At 32.0% G+C, this 22,016-nt stretch overlaps 3 protein-coding genes across 6 annotated transcripts in view; 2 read left to right on the forward strand and 1 right to left on the reverse strand.

Moving 5' to 3' along the window:
* Positions 1-2,508, forward strand: LOC100742545 (malate dehydrogenase-like). Its single transcript, XM_003488126.3, has 6 exons — positions 1-384; positions 500-645; positions 722-874; positions 976-1,137; positions 1,543-1,749; positions 2,018-2,508. Exons 1-6 carry the CDS (start codon positions 123-125, stop codon positions 2,132-2,134), a joined length of 1,047 nt encoding a protein of 348 aa, XP_003488174.1. The 5' UTR covers positions 1-122; the 3' UTR covers positions 2,135-2,508.
* LOC100746011 (proton-associated sugar transporter A) overlaps positions 2,158-22,016 on the reverse strand; it is a 20,614-nt gene continuing 755 nt past the window's right edge. The window contains exons 2-11 of one of the 3 annotated variants that reach the window (XM_033319865.1): positions 7,404-7,531; positions 6,542-6,700; positions 6,057-6,319; positions 5,570-5,818; positions 4,982-5,232; positions 4,708-4,821; positions 4,322-4,615; positions 4,066-4,196; positions 3,617-3,791; positions 2,965-3,195 (exon numbers count right to left, since the gene is read on the reverse strand). In XM_033319865.1, the coding sequence (XP_033175756.1) occupies positions 2,965-3,195; positions 3,617-3,791; positions 4,066-4,196; positions 4,322-4,615; positions 4,708-4,821; positions 4,982-5,232; positions 5,570-5,818; positions 6,057-6,319; positions 6,542-6,630 (1,797 nt within the window). In that variant the 5' untranslated portion in view covers positions 6,631-6,700; positions 7,404-7,531. Of the gene's footprint in view, positions 3,196-3,616; positions 3,792-4,065; positions 4,197-4,321; positions 4,616-4,707; positions 4,822-4,981; positions 5,233-5,569; positions 5,819-6,056; positions 6,320-6,541; positions 6,862-7,076; positions 7,375-7,403; positions 7,532-22,016 lie in introns of those variants that run through there. The other 2 variants (XM_033319864.1, XM_003488069.4) reach the window with 2 other exon arrangements.
* Positions 12,508-22,016, forward strand: part of LOC100746134 (synaptic vesicle glycoprotein 2A) — a 21,371-nt gene continuing 11,862 nt past the window's right edge. The window contains exon 1 of one of the 2 annotated variants that reach the window (XM_012383532.3): positions 12,508-12,798. In XM_012383532.3, the coding sequence (XP_012238955.1) occupies positions 12,768-12,798 (31 nt within the window). In that variant the 5' untranslated portion in view covers positions 12,508-12,767. Of the gene's footprint in view, positions 12,799-21,880; positions 22,010-22,016 lie in introns of those variants that run through there. The other variant, XM_012383531.3, reaches the window with a different exon arrangement.

Below are 22,016 nucleotides of genomic sequence, written 5' to 3' on the forward strand. Positions count from 1 at the left end.
TTTATATATTTAGAAACCTTCTTTTTTCTCCATTTCTTGCGAATTAAAACAAAATAATACTATGATTTATGTCGATATTCGTTTGGTAAATAATTAAATAGAGAATATAAACTTGCAATAAAATGTTGAATGAAAAATTACATTTAGAAAAGAATGATCATATACTTAGAAATTATTTTCGACGTAAAGAGAATGTTTTAAAAGTAGTAGTTACAGATGGTACAACAGATCTTGCACGTGCATTTTTGTATAGAATGTTGAATGATAATGTATTTGGTGAAAATCAATCTGTCTTTGTCAGCCTTTATGAATTACCGAACAAGACGACCTTCTTGGAAAGTGTTGCAATTGAACTCACTTCCTTTAGCCCCAAAGTTTTAAATGGTAAATACCCATGCAGTAATAAAAAGATGGTTTATTTTTGTTTAATATTATTCAGTGCATTATGTTAAGTTAAATAACAACATAATCAATTACTAAGATATTTTAATATCAATAGGCATCAGTTATGGTCATGATGCTTCCATTGAATTTAAGGATGCAGATGTTGTAATTTGTATTGGTTATGCAAGAGAGTACGACTTTAAGGACAATGAATACCTTGAACCATTTTTTGAAGAATATGTTCTGACTTCCAAGTTTTATGTATATTAATTATTCCTATCTTGTTCAGATATAATATTAACATTTCCAGTATTTATAAATCTTATACCATCTGTAGGGTGAAGTTATAGAAAAGTATGTAAAAAGGGATGCAAGAATTATTGTACTAGGAACTACTGCTGCCACAATCATATCCAAATATGTGAAATCTATTCCTATCAAGAATATAACTACATTATCTTTGCTTAATTTAAATATTGCTGCAGGTCAGGTACTTCTGGTGTTTCTTATATGTGTTTGATATTTAAATAATTTAATTTATTAATGATTTCAATTTATTTTTAAACAAACGGTTTTTTCTTCAAATTTCAGATTGCTGCACGAGCGCAGTGTCTTCCAACAGAAGTAAAGAATATAATAATCTGGGGTTCGAATGGCTCATATAGTTATCCCGATTGCAGATATATGTACTTCACCCATGGAAAACCTTTGGCTGATGTTTTGAAAGTTTGGATTACTGACGTTCTTCCACAAGTAAGACCTTCGACCTTTTGATATATGAAAATAAGATATTTAATATTAAAAATTGTAATTAAAAAATCAAAATTATTAAACCATATACGTATATATTTCTTTTTTTAAATATTGCCCATTCAGGATACATAAAGGTTTCTTAATTTGACCTTTACCGCTTACATTTATTAAATTCTATATACAAATGTGAAAATGTGTATTCATTGTATTTGGAACTTTGTTGTAATCTTTCATTCAAGTTTCAAATTTTCCGAATGTGAATCTTGTATGGAGTTATAAATTGGAATAGTTGCATTAAATGGTTGTAAGATGATGCGAAGTGATGTAGTATAGTCATTATTTTCGTGAAAATGAAATAGAATTAAATATTCGATATTAATTAAGATATTTTCCTCCTTTTTTTAGACTATTCGAAATGTTGTTCACAGACCAAGCCTCATTAATTCCATAGCTTATGCGTTGGCAGAACACTGTAAAATCTTATGGAATGGCACTCCAGAGAATGAATGGACCTCTATGGGTGTTATGTCTGATTATTCTTATTCGATTCGATCTGGAATATTTTTCTCTTATCCCGTAATTTGTAAGAACAGGCAGTATGAAATAGTACAGGTATGACAATTGTTAGTTGGATCTACAAGTAAATTCATTTGTGATGGTTCATTAAGTTAATTTCGTGTTCAGTCGTAAATGTGATTCTTTTTGATTAATTAATTTGTGGAGAACTAAAAGATTATTATTTTAAAGATTATGTTCTATTCACTCCTTTTATCTCCCCTCATATATCAAAAATTTTTATATGAATAATAAAGAAATGTAAAATATAGAAACATAAAAATATTAAAAAATGAAAATATAATTTTTTTGTGTAATTTTACAGGATTTTGATATGGATCGGTACGTTCTGCGGTACATTGTGGATCTAAGTAGGTTGATTTTTAGGGAAATCGAGATTGCCTATAAAATTTGTGGTTTAATATCAATTGATCCTAAATAAGGTATATCCTTCATTCGTATATAGATTATGCTACATATTTTATTACGTTTTTACAAGTTACATTTATTTACAAGTATCTTTAAATTATATAGAATCGTAATTGTACGATGTATCGTAGATACACGGAGCCACTATTTGTGCATCGTTATCGTTATTATATCGTTATTACATTTCCTAATCACAAGTTTTCATAGATCTTTCCAAATCATTGAAATTCTCTTTCGTTATGTAAATAATGCTAATAACAATAAATGTAGAAATGTTAATACAGCAGATATTTATATAGAGAGAATCACACAATATGTATACATCACTTTAGCAACAATTATTATTTTGAACAGTTTTTACGACAGCACTATTCTTCTTATACTTGGTGGTAAAAATAAAAATAATCAACGTCGCCAAATGTGTAGTCTACTTCAAAAGTATCAGAGTAATAAAATCTCTTCAGCATTAATATATATATATATGATATATACTATAATTTAGTATTAATTTGAAGAATAAAAATAATTCAAATATTTCAGTGTCACTAAAAAGAAAAGGAAAAAGAGAAGGAAAAATAGATCAGTTTGACGACAGTCTAATTTTTTCAAAAGTGATTTTAGAAGAGATTTGTTAATTAAATATAAAAATAAGACACTTCTCTTTAAATTTCAATAACTTAAATTCTAAATTTAAATTAGTTTCCATTAATAATAATAAATCATAATATATAATATGATAATTCCTCCAGGGCTATTATTTCGAATTAGTCAAATATAAAATCCATTCTTTAAATAATAAATTACAAAAATAAAAATAATTAACGTCTGTTTAACAAAGGAACTTCAAAGATCCAGATACATAATCTGTGTTGCAGAAATGGCTCCGCAGGCGGCGAGGGTACTAGCCACGCATACAACGGCTGTAGTGGTCCCAGATTTACTGACGATCGTTCCTAGGCAGCAGGACAGAAGGAACTGCGCCAGAAACACCATAGAGGAGACGATTGCGACGTCTGTGCCAAGACCACGCACTCCCCCGCTTTGAACGGCTTCACCCTCGGCTGTCACCTCGAACTACAAAGTCGACTAATTCAATTTCTCCTTGATATATACGTCTGTTACATTACTACGTTACGTTATTTAATGGCATTATACTTCCCCTCCATTGAGTTTTATTAAATTATTCTTGTTATTTATAAAATAATTCTAATAATATAAAAATTGGATATATTATATGGTACGTGTTATTAAACTTTGGAAATTATTAAGATTTATTGAAATTCTGAATGTTATTTGTTAAGAGAAAACATGGTTTGTTTTAAATTATATGTATTTTTTCATAATTAAAGAACATTCTGGTCCTGATCCAATCTAAGATAAAATTGCGAATTGAACAAATTTTTATTTTTTAATCACGACATTGTTAGTCGAATGATTTAAATTTTTTGATCGATTCCTTTGGGATTACTCTTTCAAGATACAGGATACCACTTACTGTTGATGAAGCATGATAATGTGCAACTAGAAGATACGGCATAGTGAATAATGTGGAGTACATAACACCTGCGGTCCAAGAGAATATGATCACTCCCGCGGGATGTTTCGTCAACGCCATCATCATCATACCAGTGCTATAGAACAGCAGGCCGCAAATGTATACCCTTCGGGCTCTGTTAAATCACATGATACATTTACTTTTACCAGAAAAACGATTCTTTTTTATTACAGTCCTTTGTTTAAAAAAATCTGAAGGACTTAAATAAAAGACGAACTAGAAAACTAATTTTTGAATATATAATATTGATATGAAGAATTATTTTGATGAAAAAGAATCTAAATAGAAAATAAAATGAAACTTAAACTTCAAGTGAAACTATACTATCATTAATTAAGAATTATTCTGTCAAATAAAAATTACTTCTTTAAAAAAAAGAAGATATTTACTTGTAGCGTTCTATGAGCTTCTCGATAATCATTGAATAACAGGAACAGGATAATGAATACATAGACATTCCCCAACATCCAAAGCGAACTCCACTTTCGTATAATTCTCTTTCCTTGCTACCTTCTGGAGCCTATAATTTGCACAAATAATACATTAAATTATACAAATATAAAAATTCAATTATATACATTATGCAAACGTATAATTTTTAAAACTAAGTAATAAAAGTATAATAATTGATTAATGAATAAATACCTGTGGGTTTCCCCCATAAACAGCTTCCCCAACGAAATCAGTGAAGTACAGGGAATAACATACATGTGCCATCCAACAAAATAAATTAGTTAGACACACCATACGAAGACTATGTGGCATATATACGATAGAAAGAAGATATTCCCTTAATGTGGCTTTTGGATTTCCTTCGATACTTTCATCGAAACCATGTTCAACGTAATTTGTGTCTTGGATGGGTATATCTGGTATCATAGGAACTTGACCAACTCTTTTCTCTGGTTCTTGAACTGGAAGAGGTTTCAGAGCAAACTCCTATGAAAAAGAGAAAAAAGATACAATTACCTTATTTATCATTACCACTTTATTTTTGATTTATAGTCTGTGGAACAAATATATCGACTTACATCCTTTTTCGTAGCAATCTCTTGATCATTGCCCAAGGTGCCATAAGAAGCACAATCATCTGTGATGATTTTTTCATGTTCCTTTGGCTGATCCTCCGATTCTTCAGCAGATGCCTGAATTAATTTCGAGAATAAAAAAAAAATCTTAAAAAATGCAGGAAAACTATCCAAACTAATTCTTTATTTCTAAAGCAATATAAATTAATCGTTATTAATGTTAGTAGTAGTATATTTATTAATATTATTCTTAATAATTAATTAATACTAAACGAACCTTTTGTTCCTGTAACTGATGATATTCGTCACTTTCCAACAATTCCAATGGGATTTCTTTGAAGCTGGTAATGGTACAGGATACACAAATAACAAAAATAATCGTAATTAAAGTGAAAGTAGCATGAAGATGTCCACCTAACATAACTCCTATCGTAGTAGCATCCCAATTAATTCCACCTAGTCCGTATCCCATGAATCCTCCCAAGCCTGCCATTATGGTGAACGTACTTAAACCTTTAGCATGGTCATCTGTGAAAAGAAAAATTTGCAATAACGATTATGGGATCATAAGCAATTCTTGCAACCATCGCATTAAATTATATTAATTTTATTTCAATTTTAGTTTAAAACACAAATATAAAATATTTTATTCAGAATAAAAGTTTTTTTTTATTCAAGATAAGTAGCTAAATAATAATTAATATATGTAAATCAAGTATTTTATGGCCTCCTAATGGCTGGAATTACAATAAATATCTATCTAGTAATTAATATAAATTGTATGATGAATAATTAAACAATAATAAATATTAGTTAGTATGTAGATAATTAAATAATATTATAAATAACAACTTTAATTACTTGCCAGGTACAGTGACGTCGAGTAAATATGCTCTGGCTGGACTTTGGCAGGCATCAGCATCGAAATCGAGCAGAACTGTGCCTAGGATAGTGAAGAAAATTCCCCAAGAGTGAGACGGAGGTTTCACTGACTCTTCTTTCGCATGTTTCGCCGTAGTTCGATGTCCTAAGGGAACTGTATAGTTGGTCCACGTAGGTGGAACATCCCCAAAGGCATATCCCATATCTTCCCCATTTGGAACTAATATTAATCCTTGAAAATTAAGTAGAAAGTAATCATAAAATAAGTCATTTTTAATAATCGCGTAAGCATACAAAACTTACTTCATTTATTTTATTGGCTATTTCACAAATAAATATCATAATGAATACTGTACTTTGCCATTTACAAATATTTTACATATATTGTAATTACTATTTTCATTCTGCGCATTGTTCCAGTTTTCAATTTTCTATAAACGATTATCATAAATTACACAAAAACGTTTTACCTATCAAAACTCCAAGAGCCAGCAATAGAATGAACGGTCTTCTTCTTCCATATTTTAGTCTGCATCTATCACTTAGACTTCCCAAAATCGGTGTGACGAAGAAACCAATGAGAGGGCTGAGTGCCCAGACGAGGGTCATATGCTGATGATCTACGCCGATTTTTAATAAAGTCGGTGAAACAAACGCTGTTTCTGCGGCGTAAGAAAATTCGATTCCCATCACAGCTGCGGATATTCGTACCAATTCTCCTCGTGTCTTTTTTCTACAAGATATTTATACGTTGCTATGGCCTATGTTATTTTAGATTTGTCCTTTTTTATTGAACTTTAATATATTACATCATATTATAAGCCGAGAAACTGATTTTTTTCAGAAAATGAATTCTCTAGAGGTGAAAGTATAAACTAAAATATATCCTTTGTATTTTTCTATCGTTTAAAGTTAATTATTTTCAGGACCTTCGCGCGAATAATTGAACAAATACCTGTAAATATGCGCGTAATCATTCAAACTTCTCTCCAATTTGGGTGGTCCTCGTAGATGATTCAAGAACCCTTTAATCCCCTGGTCCATCGGTATCCCATTCTTCCACTCTTTCCACGTCTCCCATTTTTCTTTAAACTTGTCTCTAACATCGTGCACCCTGCCAGCGAAACCCTCGTATTCGTGCAATTTATCCACCATGACTCACGATTTAAACTTTTTCTCTCTTTCTCAGCTAAATGTTCTATCTCTCATTGTGTCACAGAAAATTCAACGAAACACCAAAACTAATCGTCACTTCGTTAAAATTCTCCATCAACCGTTATGAATAAATTACGGGTAAACATCGATCAGACAAAGTAATATCCTTCATATTTCTACTATTCCTTCTTTTGCTCCGAAAAAAATATGGAGAAAAGGATTAAATCAAGAAACAATATTCTTTTTATTCTTATCACTTTCCTTTAAATAAACGAAAATATTAAACAAGAATACAAAGAAAACGATAATCGAATTGATTTTACAGAAAGATCAATCTTTACGAATGAACATCGTACAAAATAATATACTCCTTCTCGATTCTTCTCCTTCTTCTTCGAAAAAGAAAAATAGCCAGTTTAATTAAACAGAAATTAGCGTGAGAATTAGATTGAAAACGATCATTTTCGTAGATTCATCGCGTTCGATAAAAATAGAATAAAATTTCACGAGAAAGAAACGACGCGAAGGGATGTTTCCCGTAGAGGGTTGGGGGATGTGTTTCGTCGACGAGACGCGAGAAACGACTGGTGGTTCCGCAAGCTCGCGACTAAGACGAAAGCTCGACCGACGTCGCCTTTCACCGTGGATACCTAGTTACATACCTAGTCCCTCCATTCGTGTTCCGGTAGGACGTAAAATGAGCTTCCCGTGTACCAAGGGAAACCTACTTATCAGCCAGCTGCTTGTTACTCTTGATTAAAATCGGTTCGGTCGTTTGTTCGTGATTTACCTTTGGAAAAATGTGAAACAATTTTTTGTTCAGTAAAAGTATGTACACATATAAAATATACAAAAATATACACATAGCACTGAAAAGTATCTGGATGGTATAAAATTAAAAAAGAAACTTATAAGAAAAAGAATTAAAAAAGAAACTTTATAGAATAATCATAAGAGGATGTCATAATATTTTTCTGTGCATCGTTCCTTTTGTGGTTCTTCTAAGAATAACAACCTTATACTTATTGATAGTATAACAACATCATACTTAACAATGATCATAGTAGAGAAGGTTTCTTTTGTGACTCTTCTAAGAATAACAGCCTTATACTTAACAATGACCATAAGAGGAAAAGTTTCTTTTTTAAATATCTTTTTGCACATCGTTTCCTCATTCCATTTATGGCTTTTTTTTACGAATAACAACCTCATACTTAACAATGACCATAGGAGAAAAGGTTCCTTTTGTGACTCTTCAAAGAATAACAGCCTTATACTTAACGATGACCATAAGAGGAAAAGTTTCTCTTCTAAGTAATATTTTTTTTTTGCATATCGTTTCGAGAAGAAAGAAAAAAATTAGAATGGCAGAAATCGTCATTCAGTATCCTATAAAGATTATATGTGTCTGACATAAATAATCAAATATCGAATCAGCTGCTCCTCTTTCTGTGTCCCTGTGAAACATTTGCTCTATTCTCGTAACACACAGCTATATCATGGTTTACGCGTGTACACACGGACAGGTTTTCAACAATGCTTTCCATCGTTGGTCGTAGATGTAATTTCCGCCGCGGAAATTGCACTTTGTCCATTCTCTCCTTTCCACCAGGATTTTCGATTCGATTTACCACCGAAAGATGTTCTACATATATTCTATACATTTAGATACAATTTGATAGATGCTGTATGCTTTATCTTCTCTAGAGAAGAATATTTATTTTCACTTGATTTGTTATATCGCATATTGAATTCTAGGAGAGTATTTCTAATTCCCTGTATTTTTCGTTTCTTGTCTTACTGTATTACCGCACATTTGCAATTTACTTACATTTATTTACATTATTATATTATATTTTTATTTTTTTTTCCTTTTTTTTCAGGAAACATATAACACATTGGCAAACATATCGAGCTATCGTATTAGTCGACAAGGAAGTCCTACAAAGTAGGTCTTGTTGCGTATGTGGCCTTGGCACGAGCTTCGCCTTTGTCAGAGCTTACGATAGCAATACGCATCGATAATACGTTCATCGGTTGAACGTTTCACTCTTTTCCTCGATGGACTTCCGATGAAGTCGTTGCATTGTAGCCACAATGGACAACATCGATTTCAGCCTTTCGTTTCTTGCCTGTATGCGTTTATTTTCTAAGAAAATTATTTAATCATGGAAAACGAAAGAGAGAGGAGCAACGGTATACTTGGCGTTAAAAATAACAAAAAGAAATATCACTTGTTTCAATTTTTGAATGCATAATTCCTTCAAATGCAATAGGCTATTTTCAAATTGCAAGTACGAAAGATGTTTCAATATAATTTCTTTATTCTAGCGTTACACACGTAAAAATACTTTCTCGCGCAATGGAAACTATGTATGCAATCGTAATTTGAATTAATTAGAGACTGACAAAGTTTCATCAACTATTCTTTATCGTATACTATCCTTTCGTTCCTCTAAAGGTTTTAGTACGAACGTATTGTTAGTTAGCCTTGCACGAGTCAATGGCAATCTGATTTGTTAATGATTTAACATTCCCTTGATTGAAGGCACACGCAAATGCCGTCTTATTTCTTAACGACGTGCCTCGCTCGCAAGAACCAATCTGCGTTGTGTAATCAGGCTTAAGCTTCATCTGAAACGGAATGACACACGGAAATTAACATTTCTTCAGGATTAGATATTATCCTATCCCAATCGCGTAATTTTTCTTCTTTCCGATGCACTCAAAATTAAGCAAGAAAGTTACGTAATTAATTGTCGAGAAAATTACGTTAAAAGGAAATAATTAAACTAATGTATCAAGAGTAACATTACAGATTTGAGTTGATATAAAAGGAGAGGTCGAACGTATGGTCATATAGAATTTATTATAAAATATTTTGAAGATAATTGGTAGTTTCCCACTTTTCTTAATCGTATTTTTATCATCTTCGAAGAATCTTTTCGAAAGACTGTTAATAAAGATGAAACATCTTTTTCGATCCGATTATTTTATTAAATCTTATCAAGTTCTCGGTTCGTTCTTGTAAGACCGCGATAACGATGAAAAGCAGGATTTTCTTACACTCTTGTATGTGCGCAGGTATAAGATTTAGGGAAGAATAATTTTCCCCAAGCTAATTTTGATTTTAACAGGGATAATTCTTCAAAATGAAGATAATTCTTCGGAGAGGACACGACGAAACAATTTAAGGGAATCAGATCTTTATAACGTTACAATTTTTGAAATTTACCACTTTACAAATTTCTATGATTCTACGAACTTACCAGAGATTAAAATAATTCCTGCGTAAAATTATAGAACTTTGAAGGAACTCGAGTTTTTTTCCATTTTAAAAAGAGAAGGTAACTAAAAATTATGAGCTGTTTCCTTTTCTCCGAAGAAAACACAATTTTCTTGTCAGCTACCTCGATAAAACGAAACATCAATCAATTTCACAGCGATGATGCGTCGTTGATCCTTATTCAATCACGTATATCCCTTTTCTAACGTTTATCCTCGCTATTTATCCTACTATCTGTCTAATAAACGTTCACAGATTCCAATTTTCTTCACGATAAAGACACGATCGATAAATTTGCGATTCAACTTACGACGATATACCCGAGCTGAAAGTGATTTTTATTGGCACTTAAGCAACCTTTCAATTTTATATCCTCTGAAATATTTGCGAGTAAGAAGTTACTCGAAATTATCGTTTTTTAAAAGTACCTTTCCCGAATGAAAAGTCTAGATAAACGTTTAATTGCATATACAGAGGCTATTCGTTACACCAATTTCAATCTCTATTGTAGACAGTTTCTAGAAAGGGGAACATTCTCGATAATTTTCTAATATCGTTTCCTATCTGCACAAGTTATATCAATACGATAAATTCAACGATATGTGATTCGTGTTTCTCGTTGATTCGTGACGTTCTCTGTGACGTTATCCGATCTAAGAATATGTCAAATTAAAATCGATTAATCGTGTACACAACGTTACGGTGTAGTAATCTTTAAAGAACGTAACGATTCTCATCAAATCTTCGAACGAATCAATGAGAAGATGGAGCAAGGTTAACAGGAAATTTCGAGGAAGAAGACAGAAATCGTTCGGTGAACTTCGCTTGCACAGAAATCGAAGAAGGTTCGATGGGCTCGATGGTCTTCGCTCTCGTTCCTACCTCTTATTCAAGAAGTTTTAAATCCTATGGATTCGCTGGGAAAGACGATGGAAAATTAAAGGAAATAATTTACTTATATCGTTAGTCGACTGATTCTCTGTTACAGATTATTTTCGAAATAATATCCGAGTCTTCGTGGTAAAAATGATGTTTGGTGGGAGCAGGTGATAAGGGTAAAAATTAAGGTTTCTCAAATACCTGTCAGGTATCTCAAGTAACAAATAGGGATCAATCTTAAAATACGAAGAACTTCTTTCGCGAATAAAACTGAAAATGGGGTTTTGGAGCGTGTTCTTCCTAGAAGATCTGCATTTGTCTTGGTTTAATCCACCACTAATTAATGATCTTCTCATTCGTGTCTCCTTTTTCAAACGGTTGTTACGCGACATAATTCTGGCAATTGTGCCAATTATCACAGGGTTAAACGGACAAACAAGTGTGTTGAAAACGAGGGGAACACCGGTGACAATTATCGCCGACAACAGTTTAATCTTTCTTCTCGAAAGGATCGGCTCGTTCCTAATTAATTTAATTAATCACAAGAATTAAGAGATGAATATTAAACAGGCAACATTTTACATCGCGGTTTTCCACTATGCCTAGAAACAGTTTCTGTTATGTGGAATCAAATTGAAGGCGCTATTATTCACAAGAAACACTTTTTCAAAATCAAATATATCATGTTAATTCTAAATTTCTAAAAATTTTCCATCCTGATCTCTGAATTCCAGTTCCCTCAAAATCCGTCCAATCTCGTAATTTCTGTATCTTCACTTTCTATTGTCATCATTCAAATTTTACAATAGTCTTGTACAGTGTTTGATTTAGTTTTTCTAATTGAGTCTGGTTAACAGTAACTAAGTAAAGTAGTCTAATTAAGAGTTAAACTAAGTACCATCGTAGATCTGTAAATTCTATAAATTTTCTACCTTCACCCACGATTCTCATTCCACTCCTAAAGTTCATTCAATCTCATATTGTCAGGTATCTCCATTATTTCGTTCTTGCAAATTTACTACGTTTCTACAAACTGTCCATTCTAACCGCCTAATTATCTTTCTACCCTTAAAATCTATTCAACCTCATATTCTCCAAATATTCATCGTCTCTGTTCATAACTTGCCGATTTCTAAACTTTCCAAATTTCCAAGTTCCCAAGTTTCCAAATAGTCAAATTTATTAATCTTCGACTCTTTAAGTCTCAAAATTTCCGCATGATATACGAAAGCTTAAAAAATCGGAAGGACTTCAAAACAATAGTAACAAACAAAACAATAGTAACGTGTAACTATAAACGTGAATTTGCTTCACGGTGGCTTGCTTTCGTCGTAAATACCAAGAACGACGAACAGAACGAAATCAAATTTAGCCCCTGGGTGTGTTTTGAAAGCAAGGAAGAACGAAGAGAGAAACGATGTCCTCTGACGAATCGATGTTAATGGGAAAACCTACACAAATGAAATAACCTTTCATGAGCATTTTCACAGTTCTTATTTATGGCACGTGTATCTGGTGCCAGCTGAATGTCTCTCTCTCTCTTGATGTTTCTTCGGAAGCTCGGACAACGACACACCGATGCTCTCGTTTAATTTCGAAGCTCAGTCAACGTCGTGATCCCAGGGCTGATTCATCGTGTGTTCGATCAGTTTCTCTGTGATCCTTGATGAGAGGATATGACAGGGAAGTGGTTGGGACCAAATTTTGCTCTTTTGGCTGATTTAAATTGAGAAGAAGAAGAAGAAGAAAAAGAAGAGGAAGAGATTGCTAGAAAAATATCTTTTTCTGGTAGAAAAGATAATTTTTCTTTTTGTATTTTTAATTTTAACTTTGCTGTGAAGACAGTTTGAGGAAGTTTGCAATGGCCGATATAGAAATTCAGAATGAAAAAGGTAAGTTGGGTCATTTTTGGATTACTATATTGCCTTAGTTACGTAAAATGTTCCTTTCGAGGAAAAGCGAAATGTGATTGTTCTTTTGTATTGTCTCTTGTATTGTATTGTATTTTGTTTTGTAGTGTATAATATAATTTCAACCAAAAGATGGAAAATATGGAGAACTTCAAATTTTTTAACATATGTTGAGAAATGGAAAAGTGTTATACAGAATATTTCAATCTGTAACTTATTTTGTCTTAATAACTTTCAGATGCCGTCATTTTTTATATTTTTTAAATATTCTTTATATTTTCTATATTTCAGATTTTCTATCTTTCTTTGCCTCTGTCTTCAATATAAAGAAGTTGGTGTACTATTTTAGTGTTCTCAGTCTATCGATATATATTGTCAATATTTCAATGTTCTCAATTCAAAAAATCATTGTGTATTATTAATACAATATTGTCAATATTTATTGACAAACCGCATTTTCATTGAGAACCTTGAAATATTGACAATATTCTTGATCGTCTGAGGGCATTCTTACGAAAGGTTCATTATATTGTTTATTGTTCAATTAGATTATGCAAAACATATTTTGCTTTAATTGGATTACACTGCGTTTTTTAATTGGATTGTGTAAAACGTTTTTTGCTGTATAATTCGATTCTTTGTCTGTCATTGAAAAAGGAGATAACGTATGAGGTATTCTTCTTTGTATTTATAGCACCTTTAGTAGCACATTTCTGCAGACTTAATTGAGGAAAAATGCAAAGCGCAATGAAATAAGAGATTTTTCGATTATGACACTTCAGGGCAACATATGATATTTGGATACCACCTATAGTATTGCCGAACGCTATTTTTAACCTTTATATATTTTACTTAATAACAAAAATAATAAATTTTGCTAAAAGAATATTAGTAAAACAATTTTCCTAATAACACAGTGAAACAAATTTAAATATAAATAAAAAGTTAAGAATATCTGTCTATCGATAAAAAATACTATTTATATCAATAATAACTAAATATATCAATACTATTAATCAATCGAGCACTGATTAATCTTGTATAATTAAAATGTACTAACATAGAAAGTGTCTATGATTCGCTTTATGATTTGCAACATCGCTAGTTATTAGAAGTTCCATGCATTATTCGTCATTTGCAAATCAATTAAGAATTGATATTGGAATTGGTATTGGGATTAAATTGCCGCAATATATATTTAGAAGTCTTAGATCATCGATTATTATCTATTGCAGCATCTTCAATCTAAAGGAATGTTAATGAATTACACAATACTGACATATCAATGAATTAGAAATTTTAATTAGCAAATTGTATCAACATTTATTCTAAAGAGAAAGAAAATCAAAAGATGAATATTTAAAATGACAGAAGACGTTATTGTTTCAAACATCTAAATTTCGAAATTTTCGAATCTCTAAATTTCTATATTTCCATTTTTATATCCATATTCTAATATTATTACGATTAATTAATGATCGCTATTATGATGAAAATAGAAATAAAGGAATAAAAATTGTTTGTACGTCTACAGCATTGTTATACTGGAATAACATAATAAACGAAGGAAAAGTATAGGATGGGAATTCTCTATCTTGGTCTTTCCGCACATTACAATGTCAAGGACACTGAACTAGAACTATCTAAATTGCTTTTAATTTACCATTCTCGTTGATTTATCTAATGAAATAAAACATCTCGCAGCGTTTACGACTTGTCTTTCTTTAAGAGCTATATGTAAAAATATAGATATCAACGTAAATACAAACGTCAACATTTTTTGAAGTTTCTAGTTAAAAAAAAAAATTCTCTCGAAATTTTTAAATTATAAAATTTCCAAGTTTCCAGAAAATCTTCAAACTTCCAAATTTCCGAATCTCCAAATCTCCAAATACCCAAACTTCCATACAATATGTGTTATATTTGGAAAACAAAGAAAACTTAAAATGCAATAGCAACGTCATAATAACGAAATAAAACAGTATCGTGGATACAAAGAGATATCGTGGAAACGATTTCTAGAAGCACCAGTATGTATTTACGAAGATATTTTATCGTGTTGCTGGCGGAAGCATATATTTCCTGTTTTAGTATACAGCTCGTGTATCGTGCACACAGAGATGCACTTAATGTAAATAATAACGATAATATGCCATTGTTATGTGATTAAGTCAAAAAGTGAAAAAAGAAAGTGAGATACGGATAAATTAATAAACAATAATAATGTCTGTCATTGAACTTAATCCAAGTGACAAAAACGTTTCGCATCTTGACTTTAAAAAATAGTAGTCTAAAAAGAGACTCTTTGTCGCAGGAGAAAAGTCCAAGTAGTAGTTCTATAATCTACATCGATTTATGGCAGAGGGCCAATAGCGAGAAAGAAGAAATTCTTGAGTAGCAAACAAGATGTGTAACAAATGAAATTTACCAAGATAAAATGAAATAAAATTCCAGCTGGATAAAACCTCATGAATATGTAATAAATCTATAGAAAATAAAAAAGAGAATGAACCGTAGAAGATGTAAAAATTATTTAAAAATAAACAAATATCTTCGATCTAATAAGAATATGTAACGATCATTGTTAATATGTGCAATTTCTTTGTTCAAATTTATATAAATATATATTTTTTAAGCCATTAAGAGCCTATCTTCATTAAGATGAATGTGAGATTGGGATATAAAAATTCGCAATAAGATGAAATATTATGAAATTTGTATGATTTCTCATTTAAAACGACCGATACGTGGTAAATGGATAAACCTGTAGAGGCTGCTGACTACCTAATGGCGCGGAGTGCATGAATTATTAGCGGGCAGCATTTTTATCGTCAAATAAACTCGTTATCGAGTGATATAATAATGCAGCGCGCCAATAACAATTCGCAAATGAACTAGAATGAACAGACTTGAACCGATCCGGTTTATCAGTATGTGTTCCTTTTGCATTTTGCGTTTCTACGTTTCGTCAAACGATTCTCTTCATCGAATAGATTAAGAAAAGTTAAGAAAAAAAATCTTTCGACCTTACATTGTGTAAAAAAAAAAATATGAATATTGTTTATAGATATAGGAATCTCTGTGGAATCTACGAAATCTGAATTTTTGAAATACATATGAAAATACAAAAAACACGAAATGTGTTGAACATTTATTATATGAAATCTATTTGTACGAAATATAAGATTTATGAAATCTATACATAGGTCTCTAAAATTGAATGAAACGTTAAAGCAGTTGGAGTATACAAATAAATAAGCTTCAATAAATTTAAATGATGTATAAAAGCGTCAAATATCGATTTATATGTTATACGTATATGCATACCAGTAAGCAAGGTACGATATACAGGATGATACAAAAGTTGATATTCGAAACGAGGATTTTGCTTGTTTCACCTCATAACACGTATAAATCTTTCTTTATTTTTACCAAAGATTTACATGGCCGTAGTTCTTCCAAATGCAACACCAATTTCTATTCTGACTTTTACTCTATATAAGTTATTAAAGATTTTTATCGTGTAAAATATATGGTACGAAAGAAAATTAAACTTAAATGATCTACTTAATCGAAATTTGTCGCAAGTAGTCACCTGTGACCCAAAAAGATACCAATCAGATTACATCGTCAAATGAGGATTCATGAATTTCTTTTAAGCAGTTTCGCTTTTTCAGGCAATACATAATGTTTGTTATTTTCAAAAAAAAAAAAAAAAAAAAATACAAACATATCAGAATTTTCGATATATTACTTTCAGACGTTAGTAATCCAGGGATTATAAACAAAAAAAAAGAAAAAGAAAAGGAAAGATATCAATCAACGTTTTCTAATCCATAGATAAATTAACGTGAATTATCAATTTTTATATCAATTTGAAAAATTCCACTCGTCATGCGAGAAAAAGAAAGGAAAAAGATGAAGTAAATATTTAAAAACAAGCATTATATAACGCAAGCAAAGGAATCAGGAAATAAATTTCTAAAAAATAATTTGCAGTTTTCTGTAACCTTGTACAAACAAACAACGAACCATCCTTCAAGATGCAATAGCATAGTTGTGTTCTTGACATCGTTTCGATTTAACGTGCTGGCACGCGTGCAAAAATAGTCAATGGTGAAATAAACCCCGACACGACTGCGTTTCGTTTGTTCGACGGAAGTTGAGAATACTTTCGGTCAAACGTTCAATGCACATTTTTCCGCCATTTCCCTATCCTTTTTCGTTTTCTTATACTATTTGTTCGAGAAACGCGTGATTATAACCAGATTTTAATAACATATTTAATACGATATTTATTACGGAAATTGATTATTTAAATGAAATTTAGAATATTAAAATCATACTGTTGATCCACATTAAAATTAATTGTACTAAAATATTGCTTACAATGAAATACTCGAAATAATTACACAAAAATAATGTTTCTAAAAAATGTTAAAATATTATCGTGAAACCATATTAAAATATATTAATTATTAAAGCGTCACTTAGATGAAATATTAAGGAAGGCATTCCTTATTTTAAATCGTTATTTAGTGTCTTTATTGTTAATTGCCACCTGATTGTGTAATTATATATAACTTTAGAATTTGCGTAGAAAAGTCGTCGAATCGACGTATGTATGTCTGCGTTTATCAGTTTAATTGCCTTTATCAGGATCGATAAGGCTGTAGTTGCAAACCTGAAACGGGCTTCCCTTAATTAGTGTGATTTATATTTATCAAACGATTGCGAGGTGTCTAAATCATCTGAACAAGACTCTCAACAGCTAGATTTATCGTTTGTTATTAGATCGTAAACAGGAATCCTTGTATCTCGTTTCTTCTCTTCTTTCGCCAATGACTGAGAATGTGATTCACTCTTCACGCTAAAAAGATGACCTGGAAGATTTTCTTCTTCGTGTTTTCGATACAAAGATCTTCGTCATTTTTACACATATAGTATGTAACAAACGAAATAGAGCTATGCGTATAATGCCTGTTTGAATTTAAATGGATTACAACGTATAACTATAAATTATAATCTAGAATCACCACTGAAAAATATATATCGCTTTCTTACAGTACGTCTTTTTCTTAAAGTATGTTTTCTTGCGGAAGAAACGAACGAAAAACTACTTCCAAATGTAATTAAATCAAATTTATGAACAAGATGAGTAATGCTTATAAAATAGGTTTAAATGTTCTTTTTCTTTTTTCATATTTAGCTCTAAACCGTAGGAAATCATCTTTCTAGTCAGGACACAATTATTAACGACAAGACGCATTTGTAGGATACAGCACAGTGTCGTATAAATCAGGAAGAGCGACATAACTGCTTTGTATCGGCCAAATTACAAAGATAAACGAATAAAAGTTTCGCAATTGGTCGAGAAGTGTCTCTGTAATATTTTCATACTTATAACTCAAAAGTTGCATTTTTTTAACTGTGTCGTTTTTCTCTCAAAGCTACGATATGCAAAAACGAAGACTCTACTCTACCTCATACGGAGTGCGATGAGAATTTCAGCAGTTCGTCTAGAGTATTAAGATAGTGATACGAATTACTAATAATAAGGAAAGGAATAAAACTCAAAGACATCGTACAGATCAACGCTACGTCAAAGAAGGATTGTTACTTATATACGTATATTTAGTTATATTTATTCATGACGGAATGACGCGATTCCTTGTGTAAAAATAAGCAAATGATGTGGAATAAAATTTTCTCATATTCGGTTTAGTTTTTAAGAAAATCGAGTTTGAAAATTGATAAAGTATACTTGAATATGGCTAATTGCGGACTGGACAGAACTAGATAATCGGGACAGGATGTCGTTCTATGTGTGAAACTATACAGAAAACGTGGAATATTATTTTTTCGTTTAAGAATTCATTTTCAAGAAGATAGAGTCAGAACATGTTTAATTAAAAATCGGCCTAGTACATGCGCATGATAAATTTTCCAATTTCTTTTTCACAGGAACTAAGTCAAAAATGAAAAAATATTATTCTATATTCTTATATAAAGAATCATATGTAACTAACAGTAACCAGTATTTGCAGCCAGCTTATTTCCTAAGCATGTAATGAGCGAAAGCTTAACACGGAAATAATAATAATAATAATAAAAAAGATACATATGTAAAAACGAGCAGAAGATAGTAATCGATCGAGTGTCTCAAGATGGAATTTCCTGGTGCCATAAAACACAAGGATTTAGCCCACAGTCTAATTATATGCGCTCCGTTATATGTTCTGCTTTTTTTTTCGTCGCGCGTAAACCGGCATTGGACAGGTTTTCTGCCATTTCTATCCCTCCTTTCGTTCGACTTTTTCAAGCGGAATCAATATAATAGGCGAACGCGTCGCTTAGAATTTCGATTTCTCAAATCTGTCGACACGAAATATGAAATCTATGATATCTAGATTTCTAAAATCTCTTACATGAGATGCAAAATCCACGAAATGTAGATTTTTGAAATCTACTACATAAAATATGGAAAATGATGTAACTTTGCGTCAACTGCTGCGAATGTGTTGAAAACATATTCGCTGTGGTGGAAAAAAATAAATTCTTCACTGGTAGTACAGACTTATTCATGAAAAATTCAGTAGCTACAATGTCCTTGTAAAAGATTATTTCATAATGCAGATGTATAATTTCAAATATTTCTTAAATATTTTAAGTCGCCTCCTTTAATAATTTTCTAGCAAAAGAGAAACCTTGCTTTTATTTTGAGAGTCGATGGTCATGTACATATTTTAAGCTCGTATACTTATAGCATTTCAGTCCTTATTTTTAGTCCTTTTCTGATAAAAAAAGAGTTTCGTTGCTGTTTAAAGAACTGACCAAGGAAGTAACAATTATATTTAATAGAAAAATTTAGCAGAATTTTATACGATATGTAAGACAGATTGAAAAAGGAAAGTTGGCATAAGTAAACATTGAACTTCAAGTGGATATTTATCTGTGAGTCTCATGCAACTTTTCCAGACTTTAATCGGGTAGATTAGTTTATCTCAATTGCCGTGTCCGATGCACTATACTAAAACTAAAACACACTATACACACACGTGAAACGTAAACACACTATAACTAAATTTCTGCGCTATCTATACGGTTAATTAACGATAATGTTTAACTTCGCCACAACTCGAAAGAAACAAGCACCTCTTTTCAAACTTATAAAATAAAACAAATGAACGAAGAAGCTTGCGAAGCTATGTAGGGACAGTGCGAGCCAACGATTCTCGGTTTTTTTTACGAGATCGAAGGTATCTCACAGCTCCAGCTATTGATTTGATTAAATATTTGATTAAATTATAATTATCGTGGTAACCCGGATTTATGTCCTAATTGGCTTTAGAGTGAACGACGAAAGTCGAAAAATATTATTAAACTACATCACACAAACTATAACTTTGTTGCAAAATTAATCTATTAATTAATAGGATAATAGTGCTGATAATATATCTATAAACTTTCAGCTTTCGATTAAGATTCCTCGTTTTCGTCCTTGCAAATAAAGTATCGTTCGTAGATTATTGCAAATATGAAATAGACGGAAACGAGTTAAACAAGGTGATTGCAATTTACATAAAATATGTATAAGACAAGAACGAAGAGCTAATGATTTCTTTGCTTGAACGTATATCAAATGAGATTAATGAACCAATTAATAATCGGAAATTATCATTCAGCCAGATCATTTTCCAACTAAGTATATTTGTTTCTTACGTAAGTAAGATTTGAAATTCGAAGAGACTCGAGCTTCCATTCGGTATCTACTATAATCGACGTCATTCTTGGAATCTTCCTCGTTTAATCTTTCATTCTCGTGGTATAATAGAATCGGAACTGCTACTTCAGCTATTCGACTTATTTCATGACAGAAAATGGTCGACATTAATTAATTATTTATTAAATAGAGTAGATTAATTTTGCTTCAAGTAGTTCAAGTAGTTGCTTGAAGTAGTTCATGTACCTATTTGTTTCGAAATAGGAATGAAGAAGGAAGTTCGTGGGAGTTAATGGGGGTTGTAAGTAGGATAGGTGTTTCATGGAAGAACAAGGGTGAGTGAATGCTCTTTGTACGAGACGTAGGATACAAAGAAACATCTGCGAGTACATACATGCCTAGATGAATGAAAGGCAACTGCGAATGACGTCACTGTTTGAAGGTTGATGTACGGAAGGCGAGGTATATCGACATCGCTTACACTCGACATTCCTATCCAAAAGTTACTTTTCTCAGAAAAAAGAAAAAAACAGGAAAAAAGGGGGAAAACCTAAGTCCAAATGAATTTGACTTCTCATTTTGTTTCTATGATAATATAATCGTTATAAAACAAACATACACAACAAATAAAAAGATATATATAAATACTCGTGACGAATATGAAAAAAATGAACTTCCGCTGGACGAGGATTAAAGAAATCGCGAATCAATGAATTCTATTGCTATCTCTGTAAGCCACCGATGTAAAAAAGATTATGGATCCTAATCCGCTATTCGATAATACAGTGAAATACACATAGAGCGACGAAAATGCAGGATCTTCTATATGTGTATTAATAAAAAGGACATCGCCTCGTCGCAGATATCGCAGCAAAATGTTTCTGATTTGGCATGACAGGAGTTGCAATTCCTTCAGAACGCTGCGAAAATACTTGTTCGATGCTTCAAGAGGATCCATGTTTACGAACGTTCGATCGTGCTCGTCGTCGATAGAAGCAATCAATTTCCGGCTATGCGAGGGATCGCCAAATGACGAACGAATCGTTCGTCCACCCTTGCATTTCTAAATTTCACTAAGGCGGAGCGCTCGCTCGTTTCATCTAAACTCTAAACGCGCCATTGGAACGTTCTAATAGTGCACCAAAAAATGCTTGTTCGATTCTTTTAAGCGTTTAACGGCAGAAATAGCGTGCGATTGGTTTCATGAAGTATTCTTGCGAATGTTCGGTTCGGTTCAAATGACGAGGAGGAACTGACGCGATGTGCGAGTTTCCGACCACTTTTTATAACGGAGATAAGAAACAGCCGTTCGAGCAGCTGGCGAGCAGAAGGCTCACACGCGAAAGATAACCGAGAATATCGAAAAGCCTAGCTAAAGCCTATGGAACGGCGGCAGCAGGTTTATTGTCGAGAACTGTTGAGGGGGGCGGCGCAGTCGGTCGGCCGATCTCGTGGCGAGCGAAACTCGGCGACCGCG

This window comes from Bombus impatiens, unplaced genomic scaffold (genome assembly GCF_000188095.3).
Source record: "Bombus impatiens unplaced genomic scaffold, BIMP_2.2 scf_0217, whole genome shotgun sequence".
In the NCBI taxonomy this organism is placed as follows: Eukaryota; Metazoa; Arthropoda; class Insecta; order Hymenoptera; family Apidae; genus Bombus; species Bombus impatiens.

Coding starts and splice junctions, on each gene's coding strand:
- LOC100742545 (XM_003488126.3), top strand. CDS start 123: ATGTTGAATGAAAAATTACATTTAGAAAAGAATGATCATATACTTAGA. Junction 1,138..1,542: donor TTACTGACGTTCTTCCACAA/GTAAGACCTTCG, acceptor TCCTTTTTTTAG/ACTATTCGAAATGTTGTTCA. Junction 1,750..2,017: donor GGCAGTATGAAATAGTACAG/GTATGACAATTG, acceptor GTAATTTTACAG/GATTTTGATATGGATCGGTA.